Genomic DNA, 22036 nt, shown 5'->3' with positions numbered 1-22036 from the left:
CATATAGTTGGAACGATATTTCATATATTGTAGAACTATGTACAGATCGTTCTATTCGACGAAACTTGTTTCATAATTAATCAATGTTAATCACATTTTAATTGTAGGTAACTTGCATTACTGTATCTAATAATCGTTGAATTTAACTTTGGTTTTTTTGCTAGATTAATGTAAATTGTTAAATTGAAGTTATAATCTATCTAGTGTATGCAAATGTCAATCAATATAATGAAAAAAAAGGGTTGGATTAATTAAACATTATATATTTTCAACATTTACCTCACTGTTATTTTTGGTTTCGGTATAGGTTTCGGTATCAGTATCGGCTTGCAGTGTACATGTCTATTGATCCATTCAACATCTGTTGTTTTTCAATATATATAAAACAACACGCCTTTACCTTCATTTGCTTTGCTTAGCACGAATGAACAAAACACAGCATATCAAAATACGAAATGTAAACCTATTTTAATAAAAAAAAATATCTATTTACAAATGTCATATTCTACGTTAAATACGAAACACCGGACGGACTAAAAAAAAGTCTGGTCTTCTGGTAATCACAAAACGTATATTTTTTTTCCCACAATCTAGTTTTCGCCATGATTCTATGTTAAGTTAACTATTGTACTTCACAGTCGTTCTTTATGAATTCAGCAGCAGCATCGTAAGGTCCACCATTTAAAGTGTTTGTTTGTAAATCAAAACTATAATACCTGTACAAAACACAAATGGTTTATAAATACCCGTCCTAATAAAACAAACGGTTTATAAATACCAGTCCAAATAAAACAAATGGTTTTTAAATACCAATCCAAATGAAAAAATAGTTCAGAAATACCTGTCTAAACTATAAAAGTTCATATCAATAAAGGACGAAAGATACCAGATGGACAGTCAAACTCATTGATTGAAAATAAACCGACAACGCCATGGCTAAAAATAAAAAGATAAAGAGACAAATAATAGTACAGAAGACACAACATAGAAAACTGAAGACTAAGCAACACAAACCCCACTAAAAACTTGGGGTTATCGAAGGTGCTCCGGAGGAGTAAGCAGATTCTGCTCCACATCTGGCACCCGTAATATCGTAATGTTTTGTACATTGCTGCTTTTTTTCTTAAATTACATAGTAAGTCAATGACGATAAAAGAATATGAAGTCGTCATAAAGAATATAATGGTAATGTTCTGCACCACAGAAGTATTCGAACCATACTCGTATGGTCATGACCATATGCATATACTCATATGGACCGCCCATACCAGTATATACTCGTTTGGACATAAACCGCTGACGGCATAGTATACTGTTGCGCTTGTATGTGCGCATAAACAATAGAGGGAATGTCTTTAACGAGACGGACCATATGAGTATTTGGACCATATATGTATTTTTTTCAAATATGCACTAGAAACGTTTCAATAATACAATAAAACATTCTTAAATCACTTTTAGTTTCGCCTTTTGCTAGCACTTGAACAGCTAGCCTTCTTTGTAACATACATTTGACACAAAACGGTAATATCAAAGGAAATTATGTTTTACGTTTGTCCCAAGGGTGACTGGGGTATAGAAATATTGTTACATGGTCTTCTCCCGACCGGCAGTAAAACGCTAGCCGAAGTGGGCTTCCGTTTGGCTGTGCGGGATGTATCAAGTTCGCAGTCACGTCCGGTCAGAATTGGGACGTTAAATCCGATGCCTCGTGTAAAGAGAGTGCCATGCTCTTTGCACGTTAAGAACCCTTGCAACAACTCTTTGAGGGGTCCGTAGGTGGTCTGTTGCAAGGCAAAATTTCTGTCCCTATCCAATATACCCTCATTTTCCAGTGGCAGTCCAAATTTCCCCGACCATCATCACAGATGGCCTCTATTGTATCAATTACCTATTGTATTCGTTGTGAACTTGTTCTCGTCCCGAATATGCATGAAACATTTGCCACTGGACGTTTAGCAACCAACAATCAATCAATCAATCAACGTTTGTCTTAAATCAGACACATTTGTTTTGTTATATCGATGCCTCTTATAGCTAACTATACCGTATATAGTTTTATCAATGTTGAAGGCTGTATGGTGACCTATAACTAGTTTGGGTCACCAAACACTCTTCAACATTTTACTATCTGACAAAGATATACATGTAATGTTGCATGTTCAAAATAAGTAATAATACCGGGGGAATAATTAATACATCTAATATTAATGAAAATACGAGTAAACTTACATGTTAGATTGGAAGAAATAAACTGTCTGAGTGTCGTACAGCATTGCTGCTTCAGTCCCAGAGGGTAATCCAGGGAACTCTTCTGATATTAGTTTGATCGATTCAGAACTGATGGTTAGGGTTGACAAATCTAATTGCCATACCATACTATCCTGAAATTATGTACATGTGTGTTCGTTCATAGACGTAAGTAAAAAATTAAAAATATTTTAACAAGAAACTACCACCTTTAAAAGAGAAATAAAAATTAAAATTCCTGTACAGTTTATAAGTTAAACAAAATTAAAAATCATTAATAAATATGTTTATACACAATAAGAACATTTCATGTTTTCGTCGATTGAATTGAATAACATTTATAGTTAAATACAGCAGAAGAATAAAGTTTGAGTAAATTAGGCGATCTTCAAAGAATCTGTGTTGCAATAGGTAACATATATATTCCATAAGACAGAAAATCGTTCGTTCCATCGTTACGGATCTAGAAAAAGTCAAAGGAGTAGGTCCGGTAAGACCCTTTTTTTGCCCCAAAATATGGCAGTTTTACAAAATTGTTAAAATGTAAACTTACAGGTATTTATTGGATAGTAAAATGGTTCTGCTACATACATATGGGCTGTTTTTGACAATACAATGCACATATATTGGGTACTAGCACCATAAAGTCATGCTAAATTACTGAAATCTTAACAATTCCAGCATTTTACTTAAATTTTAGACGGTTTCCGTGTAAAACGAAAGTGGCCGCATTCGTGTTCATCCAAAATATTGAAATGGAAGTTGTATTCGATGATAATACAAAACATATATAAAGGTTGAGGATGACCACGGATGCGGCCACTTTCGTTTTTGACAAAAACCATCTGAAAAGTGACATTTTTTCGCATATTTGGTAGATTTTTCATATTTGAGCTCGAATCGGATCGTTTAGTTAAAAACTTTCAAATAAATTAATCGAAACATATAAAATAGACACTTAAGTGTATAAAAAGTGGTCAAAATCTTTCGTCAGATGAAACTGAAATTTGAGGCCAAAATCGGTCCTTACCGGACCTACTCCTGTACCATTTTTTGTTTGAATTCTGAGGTTAATTATAACAGTATTAAGAAACTAAACAGCAGCTGTCATACACGTTGTTTGAAATAGAGACAACTGGTTTATCGTAATGATAAATAAAATGTTTAATACTGAAACTACCTATGCTTGTCTTTATTTCCTAAACATAGTAACAAAGCTATATTTTGTATGATGTCAATTTCACCATGGAACACTTTCTCCACAATCAGGGGTCCATTAAGGGATGAAAATAAGTTTGACATTTGTGTTACGATTTAAAAAGCTATCAATGTATTAATTCAATTTGAAGTATAAACACAATATTAGGTCAACGTCATAGAATTTTTTTTTTTGGTACTCGGTTCAAAAATGGTGAGGACTCGATTAAACCTCGCATTTCTCCATTTTCTCAGTCTCATACAAAAAAAGTTTATATTTTCCTGACATTAACCTAATATTGTATATTTCTCTAACAAAATCAGCTGAATTTTCAAGTTTTTTAATATGTCTCCTGTGTATTATGTATGTTTTAATAAATATTAACTACTTACACCTAACATATACACCTGGTTTTCGCTAACAGCAAATGCGGCACGTGTTTTCTCTGGCAATCTCTTTCTACCTTTTTCTTTTTTAATTTTCAGCACCCTTGTACGTGTTCCTTCAGAGTCGAATTCATACAATTTTTTGCCTGTTAATATAAACCAACGAATATATTCATGACTTCTGTGTTATATCATACGGTCGCATCCAGGAGGTAATCCAATACAAAAGAGAGCATCCGTTTTGACTATTCTGGATGTATAGATACGCTGCAGCATCCTTTTACCGAAATAAAACTGAATACGGTGACTGCTTTCGGCAATTCTCGGTAGAATCCGCTGCTCTCGTTCTACGGAAATTGCCGAGTTGAGACGAATGACTGTGACTCGTTTGAAACGAGTATTATGCATTTTGCAAGTAAAATTTCGTTGGAATGCTTCGAAAGGAAAAAACTTTGAATGCTTTAAAGCAAAAGTGAAACATTTAAAACAACAAACCCTGTAGAAAGATAGTAATGAGAAAACAATATCGGTTTATGATACGTGGAGTGAGATATATGAATATCATCTGTGACCCAAATATTTGCCAATGGTTATTCAAATTATGACGACAACTATAAACCTTTTTAAAACATTTAAAAATCGTTTCTTCATTATCTCCTAACATCTAGATGAATGTTGTGAAGAAAGTCATAAAAGGAAACGTATGCACTGGAATATCGTATACTTTAAAAATATACTTCATTACATGTAGACGTCTTCCGCTACTGGAATGTTGTTTCATAGAAATGGAAAATTCACAATGGAAAATCTGTATCTTAGATATTGGTTTAACTAAGCATTACTGTCATCACTGAAAATTGTAAACCTTAACTCAATATATGAAGCAGACTTTCATGTGGAAATTTTATAGTCACGCGTAATACAAAATGTCTATCTAATTAAATTTAAATAGAACAACATTTGGAGGAATAAGCATTGTTAAATAACACTCTAAGAAAGTTTTATTTACCTTTTATCAGATATATGTTATTCGTATCCGGTAGAATAAAAGCACCTTCCACCTTCCTTGGAGATTTTTTAAAAACTTTTTTTGTTTTTTCAGTTCTATATAGTCCATTTGCAGCAGTCATCATCATTACGTGTTTTGGTTTAACGAAAAACAAATACTCCCCATTTGTATCTATAAAATAGGTGATTTTGTTTATGAAAGGAAGAGAATGATATACATGCTACATTGCAACATATTTTGATTGAAACAGACAAAAACTATTGGAAAAGAAATAGATTACAACTACACAAGTAATGACATATACATTTGATTAAATTATGAATTTGAAAAGAAAACAAATGATTCCGCCAATAAGAAAACAATTTAGACCTTCAATCACATTTATGCTCTTCAACTGCGTACTTGTTTAGCATCTTGAACTTTCTTTTGAGTCGAACCTCACTAACGAGTACTGACGAGTCTTTGGGTTGCGCCCTTCTGGCGCTTGTGCAATAAATATTAATCCTGGTATTTATGATGAGTTAATTAAGTACCTCAATTTAAGAATTTTTCGTATTCGTGAGATAATTTTCCTTACAATTGGTATCGTTTGACTTTACATTATCCCTTGCTTAAGTTTGAAGAAGCCTAGCGTTGCAACACTTCGATTTGCAAATATTTACACGTCATATTTAAACTTTAATTTCATATTGAAAATTCTAATCGTACGTAGTCTTTGAGCATGAATACAGTGTAAAATAAAATTGTATCTTACGAAACATACTTTTAATTGTAGCTTCATAACCATTAAAGCACAATTCCGGTCTGTTGTCCACAGGAGGCGGCGTTACTGTTACTGCTGGAGTAGGTATTGGAGGATCAGTGGCTGGAGGATCAGTGGCCGGAGGATCAGTGGCCGGAGGATCAGTGGCCGGATGATCAGTGGCCGGAGGATCAGTGGCTGGAGGATCAGTGGCCGGAGGATCAGTGGCTGGAGGATCAGTGGCCGGAGGATCAGTGGCTGGAGGATCAGTGGCTGGCGGATCAGTGACTGGAGGAGTTTGTTGTTCTCCTACAAGAATTAAGTTAAAGTTTGGTATGTTTAGTATATCATACACAGAAAAAAGTGCGCTCATGAAAACATGAAAGAAACCCATGTGTCTTAAAATATAGGCATTTTACATGCGTTTCCAAACGCAAGTTTTATGTACGTAAAATATACATTAAACATGCGTATCGATTTTTCCTGTATGATTTGAAATCAATTTGGGTTTCAAATACTAAATCCGATTGTAACGCTCAAGTAAATCCATATGGAACGACAGAGAAGATAAAACCAGTGTACACGTTCATCACTTCTTTTCTCAATGTTTGGTGTCATCAGCTCTTTAATTTTTGATTTATTAAGAATGTGTTTTTTTACGTGACTCTATACTTATGTATATCCCGTCATACTTTGAACCACATACTTATTTTATTTATTATCATTACTTTTACTTTATGTTTGTTTTTGCTATATCTATTTTACGTGACTCTGTATTTATGTATCCCGTCATTCTTTGAACGACAAAATTATTTTATGTCTACCTGTGCGAATTTCAAACGAGCAAATTTACACCAGTACTTAAAACCTTCCATCCTTTATGGGTGGATTTTACATAGATAAATAAAATCGTATAATATAAGCAAAATAAGGATGCTTCTTCGATACATTTGTTGTTTTCACAGTGATTAAGACGATAACACAATGCTGACTCCTGTACCCCTATTTTTGACATTTTTACCTATTGTGTTTGTTTGTTTTGTTCACGCTTCGTTGACAAAACAAACAAACACAATAGGTAAAAATGTCAAAAATAGGGGTACACTGATGTAATAGAATTTGATGCGACTGTCATACAAATAAGAGGTTTCGCTAGCAATAAAACCAGGTGCAATCCACCATTTTCTCCATAAGAAAATGCCTGTACCAAGTCAGGAATATGACAGTTGTTATCCATTCGTTTGATGTGTTTGGACTTTTGATTTGACATTTTATTTGGGACTCTCCTTTTTGAATTTTCCTCAGAGTTCAGTATTTTTGTGTTTTTACTTTTTTCTTCTGATGTTTCAGACTCGTTGAAACCTTGTTCTGGAATTATTTTTAAAATGATTCAAGTGGAAAATAGTAATGAATTTAATAAATATCATAACTAAACTAATTACTCTGTGAAATAAATTGTGTATTTACAATAATTACTTTTAGCAATATTTTTTTCTAAATTGTATTTCCAATTAAGCTAGTCCAAATTTTGAGAAAAAGGGTGGAGGTAAAAGAAATGATTTTACCAGAAACATGTACATTCCAAATCATTGTTTCTTTTCAAATTTTGTTAATCATTTATAGCAAAGAAGTTGGATTGATATCAGTTGTGGTCTAAAAACAGAGAAAAAGCACATATCGACAAAAACTGACAGCATGGTGAAGTTGACACGAAAAAGCATCAAAATATGATCAAAACCTTCTTATATTAACACCTGTCGTTTAGATTTTTTTTAAAGTTAAGATTTTTTCAGATTGGTCCACTTCATCTTTATTGAAGCACGAAAAAAAGTTAAGTATTGGAAGTGTAATTTTTCTCAGCCACAAAATAGGTAAAAATTGATGAAAATGGGAAAAGGGTCGTCGTAACAATATAAGTGCACAACCATATGAATTTTTCTTCACCAATTATTTTTTCACCGTAATATAAACCCAAAAATAAGGTTAAGAAAAAAAGATAAATTGTAAAATTTGTTGGCTTCTCAGATGTGTACATCCTTAAGAATTTAGGTATGAACATCCCTAAAAAACATAAATTGTCCAAATTGCAGAGCCAAGTGGGGTACAATTGATGTTATCAGTGATAGTTATAGTGCCATAATAAGCATTTGACATGAAAAGTACATATGTTAGATAAGATATCAAAACATTCTTTGAAGCCATGCTTCTTTTTTTAATCCAACACCATTTCTGTGTCAGAATTTGAAATTATGATATCATTTCAAACCTGTAATTAATTTCTAGATATAAGAAGATGTGGTATATCAGTGTCAATGAGACAACCTTCCATACATGTAACAATTCATAAAAGTGAACCATAATAGCTCAAGTACGGCCTTCAACACGGAGCCTTGGCTCACACCGAACAGCAAGCTATAAAGGGCATCAAAATTACTTTAAATGAAGAACATACTTTTGAAATTATATAACAATAGCAAGCTTGCTATGACGGTTGGATATAAATCCTGGATTTCATCTAATTATTGAACCCAGCAATGGTCTAAATTACGTCTTATATGGGTCCCATAAGACCAATCCTCTTACTGATTTTTTTAATTTTCTCATACTTTTTTTATTGTTTAGGCCTCTGGAACTCTACCTCTTACTAGTCTTTAAATCCTCTGATCTAAATTAAGTTTTTTAAGGCCCATGGAACCAATCCTCTTACTGAACGTGTGTATACTTTATAATAAATTACTGCGTTTTCTTCAAGGCCAATGGGACCCATCCTCTTACTGAACGATTTTATCTCCTCATCTAAAATACGTTTTATTTTCCAGGTCTCTGGAACCTAACCCGCATTTACTGAACATTTAAACCCTCTATTCTAAAATATGTTATTTTTCTAGGCCTCTCGGACCAATCCCTCTTACTGAACGTATTAATCCCTGCATCTAACTTTCAGGCATTACATATGGGACCCATCATTTCACTCAATTTCGAAACAATAATTGTCTGTACTTTACATAATCATTTATTCAAATAAAGGTAAACCATAATATAATAAAAAGGAATGTCAGTTTATCAAATGTTAGTATTATAAAAGTAAACCATAATATTATAAAAAGGAATGCAAGTTTTATCGAATCTACTTATAATTAATGACTAAAGTATTATGTTTTAAAATGCAACTGTTTACAATGGTATTAAAATATTAACAGTGGAATTTCAACGCTATGATTATTCTTAAAATTGATTTAGGAAATTTCGGACTGCCGTATTTCAATCTTCCACATACTAAGTAGGGTAATGGTTTTTATAAAGAATCATGAGACCACTGGCCCTTTTGAATCAGCTAGTATTCCCCTTCTTTCAATGGACTCGTATTTCGATGCTTGATTTTCAATACTGTAAATTCAGAAATTAATGCGAGGTTTTTATTATTGCGAAAAATGCGACTGAGGTGTAAACGCAATAATTTAAACTCGCATTTTGAAATACTTTATATGAATTTAACAGGATTTTTCTGAAAATCGTAAAAATTAAAATCGCATTTAAGTCTAAAATGACAATATCGCAATAATAAACGCGCGCAATAATTTCTGAATTTACAGTACGTTTTGTTTTTTATTGTGTTTGTTGTTATATATACATTTATGTATATATTCTAATTTAAAACTGATAAGGTAGTCACAAAAGGCGTTATTTTTGTGAAGCCTAGGTTGACGAGTGGTGGTCAAGCGTGTCGGACACAGTGCAAGACGATTTGGTGTCACGATATCTCAGTAGCACGAGTTCGAATCCCGGCGAGGAAAGCAAAAAAAAAAAATGTATACAGCCCTGTATTACCATCATTGCTGGTGATCCGATGGGTAAATCTGTTGATGAGTTGTCACTGGTTCACACGTACTTATAAATACAATTATTTTCTGTGACTGTGTCATGCATTAATTTGTAGGTTCCAGATTCCTTTACAATAGATATTTCAACTGATCTGTAATAATTCAATCTGCATGCCTTATTTATCATGTACTGTATTACGACGCCAGATTAAAACTGACGAGAAAAAGTAACACCCAGTCACCGAAGTCTTTAGGCAGCAACCATTTGATTTTCGGGGGGGGGGGGGGCTATGGATTTTTTTTCTAGATAAACTTTATTTTTCGCCTTCGGCCTTCACGGAGAGTCAAAAACATTTTTTTTCTTTCAATTTTAGCATAACATAAAGTGGCAGCTGAAGGTGAAACAAACAATTTTTTTTTCTCAGGGTCAAGAACAAATTAATTTTTTCTCCCAAAACTGGAAACAACTTTTTTTTCCAAAAAAATCCATAGCCCCCCCCCCCCCCCCCCCAAGAAATTCAAATGGTTGATGCTTTATTATTGTTAAGCCTAGGTGGCCGAGGTGTCTAGCGTGTTGGATACAGTGCAAGAGGATTTGGTGTCACGCTATAATAGTAGAAGAAGGTCAGATCCCGGTGAAGGAAGAACAAAATATTTGCGAAAGCAATTTTTCAGATGTAACATTGTTAGGCTGATTTTTAGACGAATTATATATACAGAATATATGCAGCCATGTATCATTATCACTGCTGTTGGTTTGAAGGATCAATCTGATGAAGAGTTGTCACTGGTTCAGATTTACTTACAAATCAGTATATATATATATACATATATATGAGTAAGTCTGAACAAGTGACATCTCTACACCATATTTATTCATCGGATCGCCAGCAGTGATGGTGATATGTTAATAAAACTCGTCTAAACACCAATCCAACAATGTTAGATCTGTAAATTTGCTTTCGCCTTTTTTGTTATATATGTATTTTGTTTATATATCAACCAACAATCTTCGATCTGTTTTGTTCTTTCCTGGCCAGGATTCGAACACATGCTTCTGAGATATCGTGACACCAAATCACCTTGCCAGACGGATTAGACCACTCTACAATAGTAAAGCTTTCTGTACTTTTCCTCGTCAGTTTCAATCTAGCGTTGTAACACAGTCCATGCTATTTAAGGCATGGAGGTGGAATTTTTACAGATCAGCTGAATAATTTATCGTAGAGGATCTTACAAATTAATATAGGATTCAGTCTCAGAAATAGCTATATCATTAGAGCGTCTGAACAAGTGACAACTTTCCGATTGATTTTATCCTATACACGACCTTTCTTACGAGGGCGCTGAATCGTAAAGAGTAACGACACGTGTTCACAATAAATTAATTATGTAAGCCTAAAAAGTGTACAAAATAACAACAATAATAATAAAAAAAAAAGGAAACATCTATGAATATTTCGGATAACAAATATCCTTCATTGGTTTGATTAAAATGTGAATTGAATAGTATAGGTCTATTCTGATTTAACTATAGCAATCTTGAATTTTATACATTAGAACGTTTGTACATTTCTAAAAGGAGTAGGTTCAGTAAGACCCCATTTTGGCCCCAAAATATAGCAGTTTTGCAAAATTGTGAAAATGTAATCCTAAAGCTATTTATAGGAAAGAAGAATGCTTCTGCTACACAAATATGGTATGTTTTTGACAATACAATGCACATATATTGGGTACTAACACCATTAAGACATGCTAAATTACTGAAATCTTTTTCATAATTTTAGCATTTTGGTTAAATTTTAGACGGTTTCTGTCTCAAATGAAAGTGGCCGCATTCGTGTTCATTTGTAATATTGAAATGTAAGTTGTATTTAATGATAATACATGACATATATAAAGGTTGAGGATGAAAACGGATGCGGCCACTTTCATTTTTGACCAAAACCATCTGAAAAGTGACGATTTTTTGCATATTTGATAGATTTTTCATATTTTTGCTTGAATCGGAGGGTTTTTAATGACTTAATCAGCTAAAATCTTTCAAATATACTAATTGAATCAATTGAAATAGACACGTAAGTGTTTAAAAAGTGTCCAAAATCTTTCGTTAGATGAACTTGAAATCTGAGGCCAAAATCGGCCCTTACAAAAATGACGTTGATATCCAATTCTCTTTTTTTTTCTTTTATCATTGTACCATATAAAACATCAACATTTTCTTTAAAAATGTAATGGCATTCTTTAAAATTCGTCAAGTGAATATGGAAATTTTGTTATTTTCTTACCGTACTGAACACGTATGCCGGCTATGTCGTCTGGATGAAGTTGGTAGTTTGGTATATACCCAGAGTAATTCGGTGCCATCAATGCATCATCATTTTGTGAATGGGCAAGGCCAAGAGAATGTCCGAATTCGTGTGCAGCAACAATGAACAGATCTATACCGGTTTTATTGACAACCCAAAGTTCGGCGTCGTCAAAGTGGGCATCGCCAGTTTGGGGATAAAATGCATGAGCAAGCACACCTCCTGGAAAATTATCAACCAATGATTTCAATGATGATAATTATATAGTAACTAATAAAAAAAAGTCGAAATCTTCGAATCAATTAGCCTCTACCGACACAACATTCGCTAAATAATGTTAATAAAGGCTGTTTTCTTTTTTAAATCAAACAAATTCAATTTAATCAACCAAATCGTGAATTTCATATAAATGTATCTGATGCTATGCCTTTTTAATGATCCAACATGTTTGATGCAGATTTAATGTTCTGACTTACTCTTTCGTGTCCGTTATTATTATGTAAATGAAGAAAAAAAATGTCTCTCATGCCTCGTTCACACGTACATTTAATTCGAATTGAATTCAAATCGAATGCAAATCAAATTCGCTAATCGTGTTCACACAATCTACGTTTTTAATTCGAATTGATTGGAATTGGCCAAATCGCATTATTTATTTCGCATTAGAAATGCGTTTTTGTTTATACGAATTAAAAGTGAAAGTCGTTTGGACAGTTAGCGAATTTGACGCGCATTGCAATTCCAATAAGAATTCACGTTTGAACGTAAAACGTTTCGAATGCGATTCGAATAAGTTAAACCGAATCGAATTTAATAGCGTGTGAACGCAGCATTATTCTTCACCATGAATAAATGAAAATGTAACGTACCTTCGCCATCGAAGGGATTACCATCATTATGAGAACCTGTCACAAATTTGATTTCAATATCCTCCCCGGAACTAACTTCTGTAAAGGACAAATCTGCCACGTCCGACCAGGCTTTAAGTGCTCTAGCTATTTCAGACCTATTAAAAAAAGTGTAGCGATAAGGACCAATAATGCTTGAGCTTCATTGACCTGGTAGTTCAGATCTATGTAACGAGGGTAGGGTGTTTTTTATAAGTGCTATTGCTGGTTTAAATTTACACATGAAAGAAAAAAAAACTGTCAGGTAAGGTCTTTAAAAGTGATCTTGCAATATATATATTAAACAAAAATTAAAACAGACGCTAGGTTTTTAGAGCTCATTCTAAGTAGAATCTATTCAAAGTAAAAGAAAGTTGATCAAGGCTTTGTAGTTAAAATGAAAAATGGAGAAATGTGAAATGATTGCTGATCAAATCATATACGATCAATAGCAGACGATGTGGGATATATATCAATGAGACAACGAACAAAACAGAACTAAAAGACATGCATATAGCAATAATGGTTTAACAAAAGTAGAGAACTACCAGGCAATATAAACGCTGTCAATCAGAACTAAAAGACATGCATATAGCAATAATGGTTTAACAAAAGTAGAGAACTACCAGGCAATATAAACGCTGTCAATCAGAACTAAAAGACATGCATATAGCAATAATGGTTTAACAAAAGTAGAGAACTACCAGGCAATATAAACGCTGTCAGTCAATGGAACATAGCAATAATGGTTTAACAAAAGTAGAGAACTACCAGGCAATATAAACGCTGTCAGTCAATGGAACATAGCAATAATGGTTTAACAAAAGTAGAGAACTACCAGGCAATATAAACGCTGTCAGTCAATGGAACATAGCAATAATGGTTTAACAAAAGTAGAGAACTACCAGGCAATATAAACGCTGTCAATCAATGGAACACGCGAAAAAACAACCTCCATATTCCTAACTTGATACAGAAATAAACCTGGTCTTATATTTGATCTAAAACTAGAATGACAACAACATGTTGTGTCACAATGTGTGTAGCTCTAAATCTACTAGAGTATTTAACAGTAGGTTAAAAACAAATCCTTAAAAATTCCATTGAAACTTTTTTCAAAAATAATGAAAATTATGAAGATATCACATACGACAACTTCTGATAAGATTACGGTATAGAGAAATATAAATACAATTGGCTGGCTTTAAATATATGTTTAATTTTCACCCTCTTAATATCTATCAATAGAAAAACAAAACTTACATTAAAAAGTCAGAATGTGAATATATATGTCCAAACTCTGAATTTGATGAGACTGTTATTAAAGTGAGAGGGTTAGCGCTATAGAACCAGGTTTAATCCACCATTTTCTACATTTGAAAATGCCTGTACCAAGTCAGGAATATGACAGTTCTTTTCCATTCGTTTTTGATGCGTTTTGTTATTTGATTTTGCCATGTGATTATGGACTTTCCTAATTGATTTTCCTCTGAGTTCAGTATTTTTGTGATTTTACTCTTTTATGTCATTTTTTAGTAGCAATAGACAAAAAGACTATGTCAATTTGACATACTTTGATACTATATATGCCATTGAATTTTTACTAGACAACATTTTTGTTCGCTTTGGGGATTCCGTATTTCGTCAGGTTATCGGAATTCCAATGGGGACTAACTGTGCACCACTTATTGCGGACCTGTTTTTGTATTGCTATGAGTTACAATTTATGACAAAAAATAGGCAAAGACCCATCGAAACAACGTCTGATAAACAAACTTAATAATACTTTTAGATATTTGGATGATATTTTGGCTCTCAATAATGACGACTCCAGTATGTAAACTAAAGAAATTTAGCATGTTAAACTTACTTTAAATAAAGCTAATACTAACAATGACCACTGCCCTTTCCTCGATCTTGATATCTTTACCACTGAATACTAAAATTTATGATAAAAGAGATGATTTTTCCTATCGTTAATTATCCATTTTTAGATGGTGACGTTCCCTTGTCACCATCTTACGGTGTTTATATATCTCAACTTGTATGATTCGCCCGTGTATGTAACAATGTTTTAGATTTTAACAAGAGAAATTTATGTATTACTGCAAAATTATTACACCAGGGTGTTCGATATCACAAACTAGTCAAAACATTTACTTAATTTTATCATCGGTATCATTCGTAAATATAGCTCAACATGCAGACTTCTTATACGTTTAGGTATTTCACATTCAATTTTTTAGGGAAATATTCTTTATAAAGCACAAAGGTGTCAGTATTTACCTTAGAAACTAACTAAACCTTTGAATAGACTTATTGAGAAGGGATATAATTACGATACTGTTGTCAGGTCATTAAAGATTGCATACTTTGGCGTTATTATTGATTCACTTATAGGGTCTTTGCATCGGAAATAAACACATTTATCCAAAAACCAGTTGTTGGCATGACACGGGTTATGTTCTTCTCGTATATTTTATGATGGTATAATACTAAACCCCTAACGGGAAGGATTGTGTCGGATGTTCATATGATGAAATCATAATCTTTCAGTCAGTTTCATTGAAGTCTGGAGCTGGCATGTCAGATAACTGCTAGTAGTCTGTTGTTATTTATGTATTATTGTCATTTTGTTTTTTGGTTACATCTTCTGACATCAGACTCGGCTGTGACTTCTCTTTAACTGAATTTTAATGTGCGGATTGTTATGTGTTTACTTTTCTACATTGGCTAGAGGTATAGGGGGTAGTTGAGATTTCACAAACATGTCTAACCCCGCCGCATTTTTGCGCCTGTTCCAAGTGAGGAGCCTGTGGCCTTTGTTTGTCTTGTATTATTTTAAATTGTTTCTTGTGTACAATTTGGAAATTAGTATGGCGTTCATTATCACTGAACTAGTATTATATTTGTTAAGGGGCCAGCTGCAGGACGCCTCCGGGTGCGGAAATTTCTCGCTACATTGAAGACCTGTTGGTGACCTTCTCTTGTTGTTTTTTTCTATGGTCGGGTTGTTGTCTCATTGACACATTCCCCATTTCCATTCTTAATTTTATAACAAATATCTTTGATGATGCCTAGATTAATATAAGTAGAAGAAAAGCCATTAACTATAAGAAATTGAAAACATTGATAGCCCCAACAAAAATATATCAAAGGATGATCACGGCTGAGCTCAAAAAACTTTATCTAACGGTGTTTTGCGTGTTTTTATATGCTTAAGGTATGTCTTCCGCCATCTTGGATTGTAAAAAACAGAGAATCTAAGGTCTAGATTTTCTAACAAGTAAGCAAAATTTGATGCAGGAATGCAGATTTTTAATGTGATTTTTTATTTAAAAGAACCAATTCATAAGAATATAACTTTAAAATATTATTATTTTTACAACTGTTGATTATTTTTAGTTGTATTTTAAGTGTTTTTAACTTGGCTTTTTTCAGGGGAGGTAACTCTAAATTTGAAGCAGAAATGAAGTTTTTAAATTAAATGTTCATTCAAAAGAACCAATTTATAAGAATAAAACTTATAATTATTAAATATCTCTGCAAATGCTGATTTTTTTTTTTTTTTAAATTGGCATTTTAAATGGAAGTTATTCTTAAACAGTGCATTTTCTGAAGGATTCTACATGGAATTTTCCTACTTTGCATTTCAGCCGAAAAAAATGTACGGTGACCCTATCTTTTCTTCTGATTTTCTCAAAGAATTGTCTGAAAGCTATCTTTTGCTAATTTATTTTACGATTTTATCTTTTAGTTTAGTTTCTAATCACAAATTGGTGTATTCTCCTGTATAATCTATACAAAATGTGTCGTTTTTTCACCACCTGTAGTTTGAGAAAATGCACGGTGACCTATCATTTTTATTAACACTAGAACACACCCGTGATACCGCGGGTCAGTGACTGAATTTTTCTGTTTGAACCCGTCGAACTGGAACTGTGATTAGTACTATTCGGTTTTTTTTTTTTATCTTAGAAAGTCTTACTGATTTATAAAATACTACAATAGGTAACAATTTGACAATGGTTGATAGAATTTAGTAGTGTCAACCCTGTGATTATGACCCGTGTAAATAGCAACTATAGTCCTAAATACACCGTTTGGTGGTGCGCCTGTCAGATGCAGAACGTACAGATAAGGTAAAAGGTAACAGGTGAATATACTATTGATATCGGTATCGGACTCGACACGGAACTTCTTAATTATTGGCAATATTAATTTCTCGGAAAACAAAAGGGCCTGGAGTGGTGTAATTTTTAATCTACATCTTTGTACTATGTTAGTTATATATAAAGTTGAATTCTTTGATTTGTCGTTTTTACGTGATGACGGCTGACAAATTGGACCTCGTAATTTTAGTATTATAGATATATCAATAGATTCTACGTTTCGGCAAAGTATATACAAATTCTATAATTTTTTTAGACTCCCATAACAACTTAACGTCCACTGGCAAATGTTTCCTGTATGTTCAGGAAGAATGTAATCAAAACTTCTTACCGGAGTTCACATTCAAAAGTAGAATTTATCAGTTTTAGCTGAAGTGCATGTATCAAAAAAATACAGGTGCTAATTTTAAACAATAAATGCAAGATTATGAAATGCAAGATTGTTATGAATTTAAAAAATATATACGATAGATGATGAAATGCAAGGTTGTTAGGACTGATCACTATGACGATCATATTACCAGACTGCACGTGGTATTTTAAAATCAAGACCTTTAAAGAATCAAAATTACCAAAACGGACAAGGTTCAAAGTACTCGAGAATGTTTAGTCTTATGAACAGAAATGAAACTGAGGTGGCACGTAGTCGCCTCACAAGTGCAAATTTTCAAAGATTTCAGCGTTTTTCTATTACAATAAGGAACGTTGATGATATTTGTTTTTAAATATTTTGTGTATGACTTCCAAGAGATATAACAGATTAATATGATTAGCAACTCTCAGACATAACTTAAAGTACTTACTTTACAGTCGAATCCGACAAACGATCACTAAAATTAGTAACTCTCCAACTCAAATTCTTTTTCGTCCATTTTGGCCCTATGAACATAATTAAAATTGTTATAAATATCGCCATGCTATGCAGATATATGAATATTAAATGTAAGTCACTCAAAATATGTCAAGAAGAATCATTATGTCTTTTATCTCAAATTGTTACCTTTTATCTATCGATTTACCTATAATATTTTAATTGTTATTATCAGTGATAGGACATCGTTTGCGTTAACAAAAGTGGATACAGTATAAAGCTATTTTTTTTAAGACAACTGTGTATCAAGTGCGCCTAGTACGGCGATTGTAAGAATTGGTCGACGATGGGGAGCGCTTGATTAGTTCCAATTAAACATGGTTAGTTTCAATTATAATACCGACTTGTAAACAGACGTATGCAAAGATTTTATTACTTGAAAAAAGAAATTGCATCTATTTTATGACATTCAGTTCGGATGAATTATGTATACGAATCAGAGTGTACTTTTTTCAAACTTAAAAATGACCCTTTCCTTTCGGCGGTTTCATGACTGTAGAAATTTACACAGGATACTAAATATTGCTCAAATGTTGTTCTTTGAAAGCTATCGTATGAAATGACTTTGAAACATTGAAAAAAAACTGTGCTTCCCTTGTCAAATGAAACGTGTATTTATCAATCGTTCAGTTTCCCAAAAAAATCTATTGACACTAAGTCCCGTCGGGTGCAGTTAATTTAATCATCGTCGCATTGGTAGCTAGATAACAAGTGACCAGTTGAAATTCATTGACACTAAAGCTAGTCGTCGGGTATAGCTATTTCAACTGTCATTGTAATGTTTAATAGCTGTATAAAAAGTGACCTGCTGAAATTCATTGACACTTAAGCTAGTCGCCAGGTGTAGCTATTTCAATCATCGTTTCATTGTTAGCTAGATAACAAGTGACTAGTTTAATTCATTGACAATAAAGCTAGTCGTTAGGTGTAGCTATTTTAATCATCGTCGCATTGTTAGCTACAATCGAGAACGGAAATAGAAAATATGTCAGAGACAACAACCCGATCGAAGTGCAGAAAATAGACTAAGGCTACCAATGGGTTTACAACAAAGCAAGAAAATCTTACGCCGCATCAGGTAGCCGGGCCCCTAAACAAAATGTGTACTTGTTCAATAAAAATGGACGTGACACCAAACTTTAAAACATATGAAAGCATATTTCAATTATACATGCAGCATTAATAGCCCGATGATCATAATTTTAATATGTAATGCAATTACAGATATTATAACGACAGTAGGACCCAACTACATTATCAGTGGATGATTTATAAAATTTGTATATATTAAGTAGAGACAAAATTGTATATAGGCACCTAATTTATATGGTTTCGGTAAACCATCTGAACTGGGCTCCATATCCGGAACACCACATCTTGGTGTGTTCATCTTGTGTACGGTGTCTTGATCCAGTTTTCCCGTTATAGGCAGATTGTTAAACTTCTGAAAGGACCTGTAAAATTATATATTGTTCATCAATATCAGTATGTTGCTTGTCTGTAAAGACTTTAAATTCAAACTTAGAATTTTAAATTTCATTTTAAGAATTTAAAATTTCATTTTAAGAATTTAAAATTTCATTTTAAGAATTTTAAATTTCATTTAACATTTTTGGTCAGAAAAATATTATGAAACACTTGATTATGTGTCGGCTAGATTTTCATGTGTTCCCCTTTTCATATGGTCTGTGTTTTATTCCGTCAACAGAGGGGGTTCAAATGGAAACCGTATGGTCACCCTCCGCCCTCCAAAAAAAAAATCAATAATTATAAAGCAATGAAAAAAAGAAAATGGTATGATTTCTAATGATACTAATTCTCAGCCAGAAACTCAATTAGATAGAAGTTGCAACCTCAGGTCACGGATCTATGCACAAAAACATAAACGAAAAAATGTATGAAGAGCAATAAATAATTGTGTGGGCCTAACTGTCATAGTGTAATAATTCCAAAATATTTGTTAGATCAAGAATTAGCAAAGTCTTCCAATATAACTTGTTTAACGACTGAATTCAAAGTTATCAGTTAAAAAGTGATGAATATAGAAAAACATAAGTGGTAACTTCATTTATAACTTGATTTAGTACAGGTGATAATGTTTTAATATTTCCTCCCTTAATTTGTTTTCCATATTTCTCTTTGAAATAATGGACCATGGACTTGTGACCTTTTCTTATTTTCTACAATTTTTATACGATGCACTTGCGGATAGAGAATTTAAAAGGGACCCATGTGAAATGAAGAAGGAGGACAAGGCAACCTCTGATAAAACATTTTAAAATATTTCTGCATTTCTGTTTATTTTGATTGTTGGTGTTTTAACGCAACTTTTAGGAGCCACATTTGGGCTATTTCGTGGCGGTCATTTTTCAAAGGTGGTGGAAGCCAAAATGCCCAGAGAAAACCACGATAGGAAAACTGGCAATCATAGTCAATTAAATTCGAGAACACCCGCACGAGTAGGGTTCGAACTCACAACCTCAATGTTGACTGGCTAGTGATTTAAGAAGTAGAACTTTTTTTATTCTTTTGATTTAGACCACTTGGTTTCCGCGAGGTACCCTGTTTATTTTAAATTTCATCTGCTTATTGATATTGTTTTTATTATGATAACGTGTTTATTACACTCATACATGTATTTATAAACGGATTATTTTGAAAAAATAGGACGCGTTACTTTAAAAATGACGATTTTTGATCATACAAAAAATTAAAATTGAATAACTTATTTAAAAAGCGGATATCGTAAATAAATCACATAAGTAATAATGAAATCGGAAAAAAATATTAATTTAAAAATACACGAATCTTCCGGTATCGTTATGCCATTGAATACTTAGATACGGATTAAATTGTCAACCCAAACTGAAAGAAGCTTAATTTTTAGTATTAAATTTTAGCATCAAATAAAAACAAACCGCTTTTAGTTAGGTTTCGCAGGTCAAGAAATAGAAATTTGGGAAACACTTCATGCATGGAGTAATAGCATTTTGGCGATCAATTTAGAAGATGAAGCCCATGTTATTTTATCGTGTCCTCTGTATGATGATTTTAGAAAAAAAATATTTGATGAAGCAACACATTTTAATGGTGATTTTATGTCTTATGATGATAAACAGAAATTAGTGTTTTTATTTACAGATAATAATATGATTAGTAGCTGTGTAATCTTATTTTAAATAGAGGTAGAAATGTTTTATACTGTAAATAATGTTACTGTCAATATGTTTTATAATAGATGAATTCTTTATATAATTTTTAATGTTATAGTCTCTTGTAATTCTGTACAAAATGGCTCTCTTTTTATATTTATATATTTTTACATTTAATGTAATGTTGTATTTTATATTATTGAGAGATGAGACTTAAATAAAATATTGAATTGAATCAATGTCTCCGTTCAGTAATGCTCCGGAGGCCTAAAAATAAAAAAAAGCTCATACAAATAATTTAGCTGAAAAAAAACCAATTCACTAAGCAGTAGTATACTAAGTAAGCAATGAAGTACTTTAAAAACATTTGTATAACCATTAACATTGTCATCTTCGACGATACAGCAAGAGATAAACAACATTCATTAGTTGTCATTTGTTGCTGTATATTGTATCCGATTTTTATGCATTATTTTTTACACAAATCCGGCAGTTTGTTTTCTTGTTTGTTTGAATTAATTGTTTTCAATTCTCCATTTTGGCCCTTAATAGCTTATTATGTGGTAAAGACCTGTACTTTGGAAGTGTACGCGAAATTTCATTTAACATCTCAAAAGCTAGTGTTCATGGAGTCCTGTTGATAGAAAGATATACTAGGGCAATAACTTATTTTAAATGCAGTGTAAACCATTCAAATTATATATAAGAATACATTTTACTACCATATATTTTTAAAGCAATTCACGGTATCTTGGCTAATACTTGATACTTACTTTAAAGCCTCTGTCCTCTCAGAGCTACTGTGTAATTTAAATGATTTAGCGCTTGACATATAACCAAATTGTTCGAGATATCTCTGAAAGTAGATATTGCTGTAATTTAAATGATTTAGCGCTTGACATATAACCAAATTGTTCGAGATAACTCTGAAAGTAGATATTGCTGTAATTTGAACGATTTAGTGCTTGACATATAACCAAATTGTTCGAGATAACTCTGAAAATAGATATTGCTGTAATTTGAATGATTAAGCGCCTGACATGTAACCAAATTGTTCGAGATAACTCTGAAAGTATATATTGCTGTAATTTGAACGATTTAGCGCTTGACATATAACCAAATTGTTCGAGATAACTCTGAAAGTAGATATTGCTGTAATTTAAATGATTTAGCGCTTGACATATAACCAAATTGTTCGAGATATCTCTGAAAGTAGATATTGCTGTAATTTAAATGATT

General features: G+C 32.7%; 1 protein-coding gene across 1 annotated transcript; it reads right to left on the bottom strand.

Annotated features, from left to right (window-relative positions):
• Positions 1-449: 449 nt before the first annotated feature.
• On the bottom strand, positions 450-21647 carry LOC134681648 (stromelysin-2-like). Its single transcript, XM_063541302.1, has 10 exons — positions 21571-21647; positions 18963-19099; positions 17578-17653; positions 12585-12721; positions 11695-11937; positions 5607-5894; positions 4844-5014; positions 3841-3980; positions 2233-2384; positions 450-716 (listed from the first exon to the last, which is right to left on the bottom strand). Exons 1-10 carry the CDS (start codon positions 21627-21629, stop codon positions 623-625), a joined length of 1497 nt encoding a protein of 498 aa, XP_063397372.1. The 5' UTR covers positions 21630-21647; the 3' UTR covers positions 450-622.
• Positions 21648-22036: the final 389 nt, after the last annotated feature.

The sequence above is a fragment of the Mytilus trossulus genome, chromosome 8 (genome assembly GCF_036588685.1).
Source record: "Mytilus trossulus isolate FHL-02 chromosome 8, PNRI_Mtr1.1.1.hap1, whole genome shotgun sequence".
NCBI lineage: Eukaryota > Metazoa > Mollusca > Bivalvia > Mytilida > Mytilidae > Mytilus > Mytilus trossulus.
Note: the sequence above shows the minus strand (reverse complement) of the source record. Positions and strands in the feature narration are given on the sequence as shown.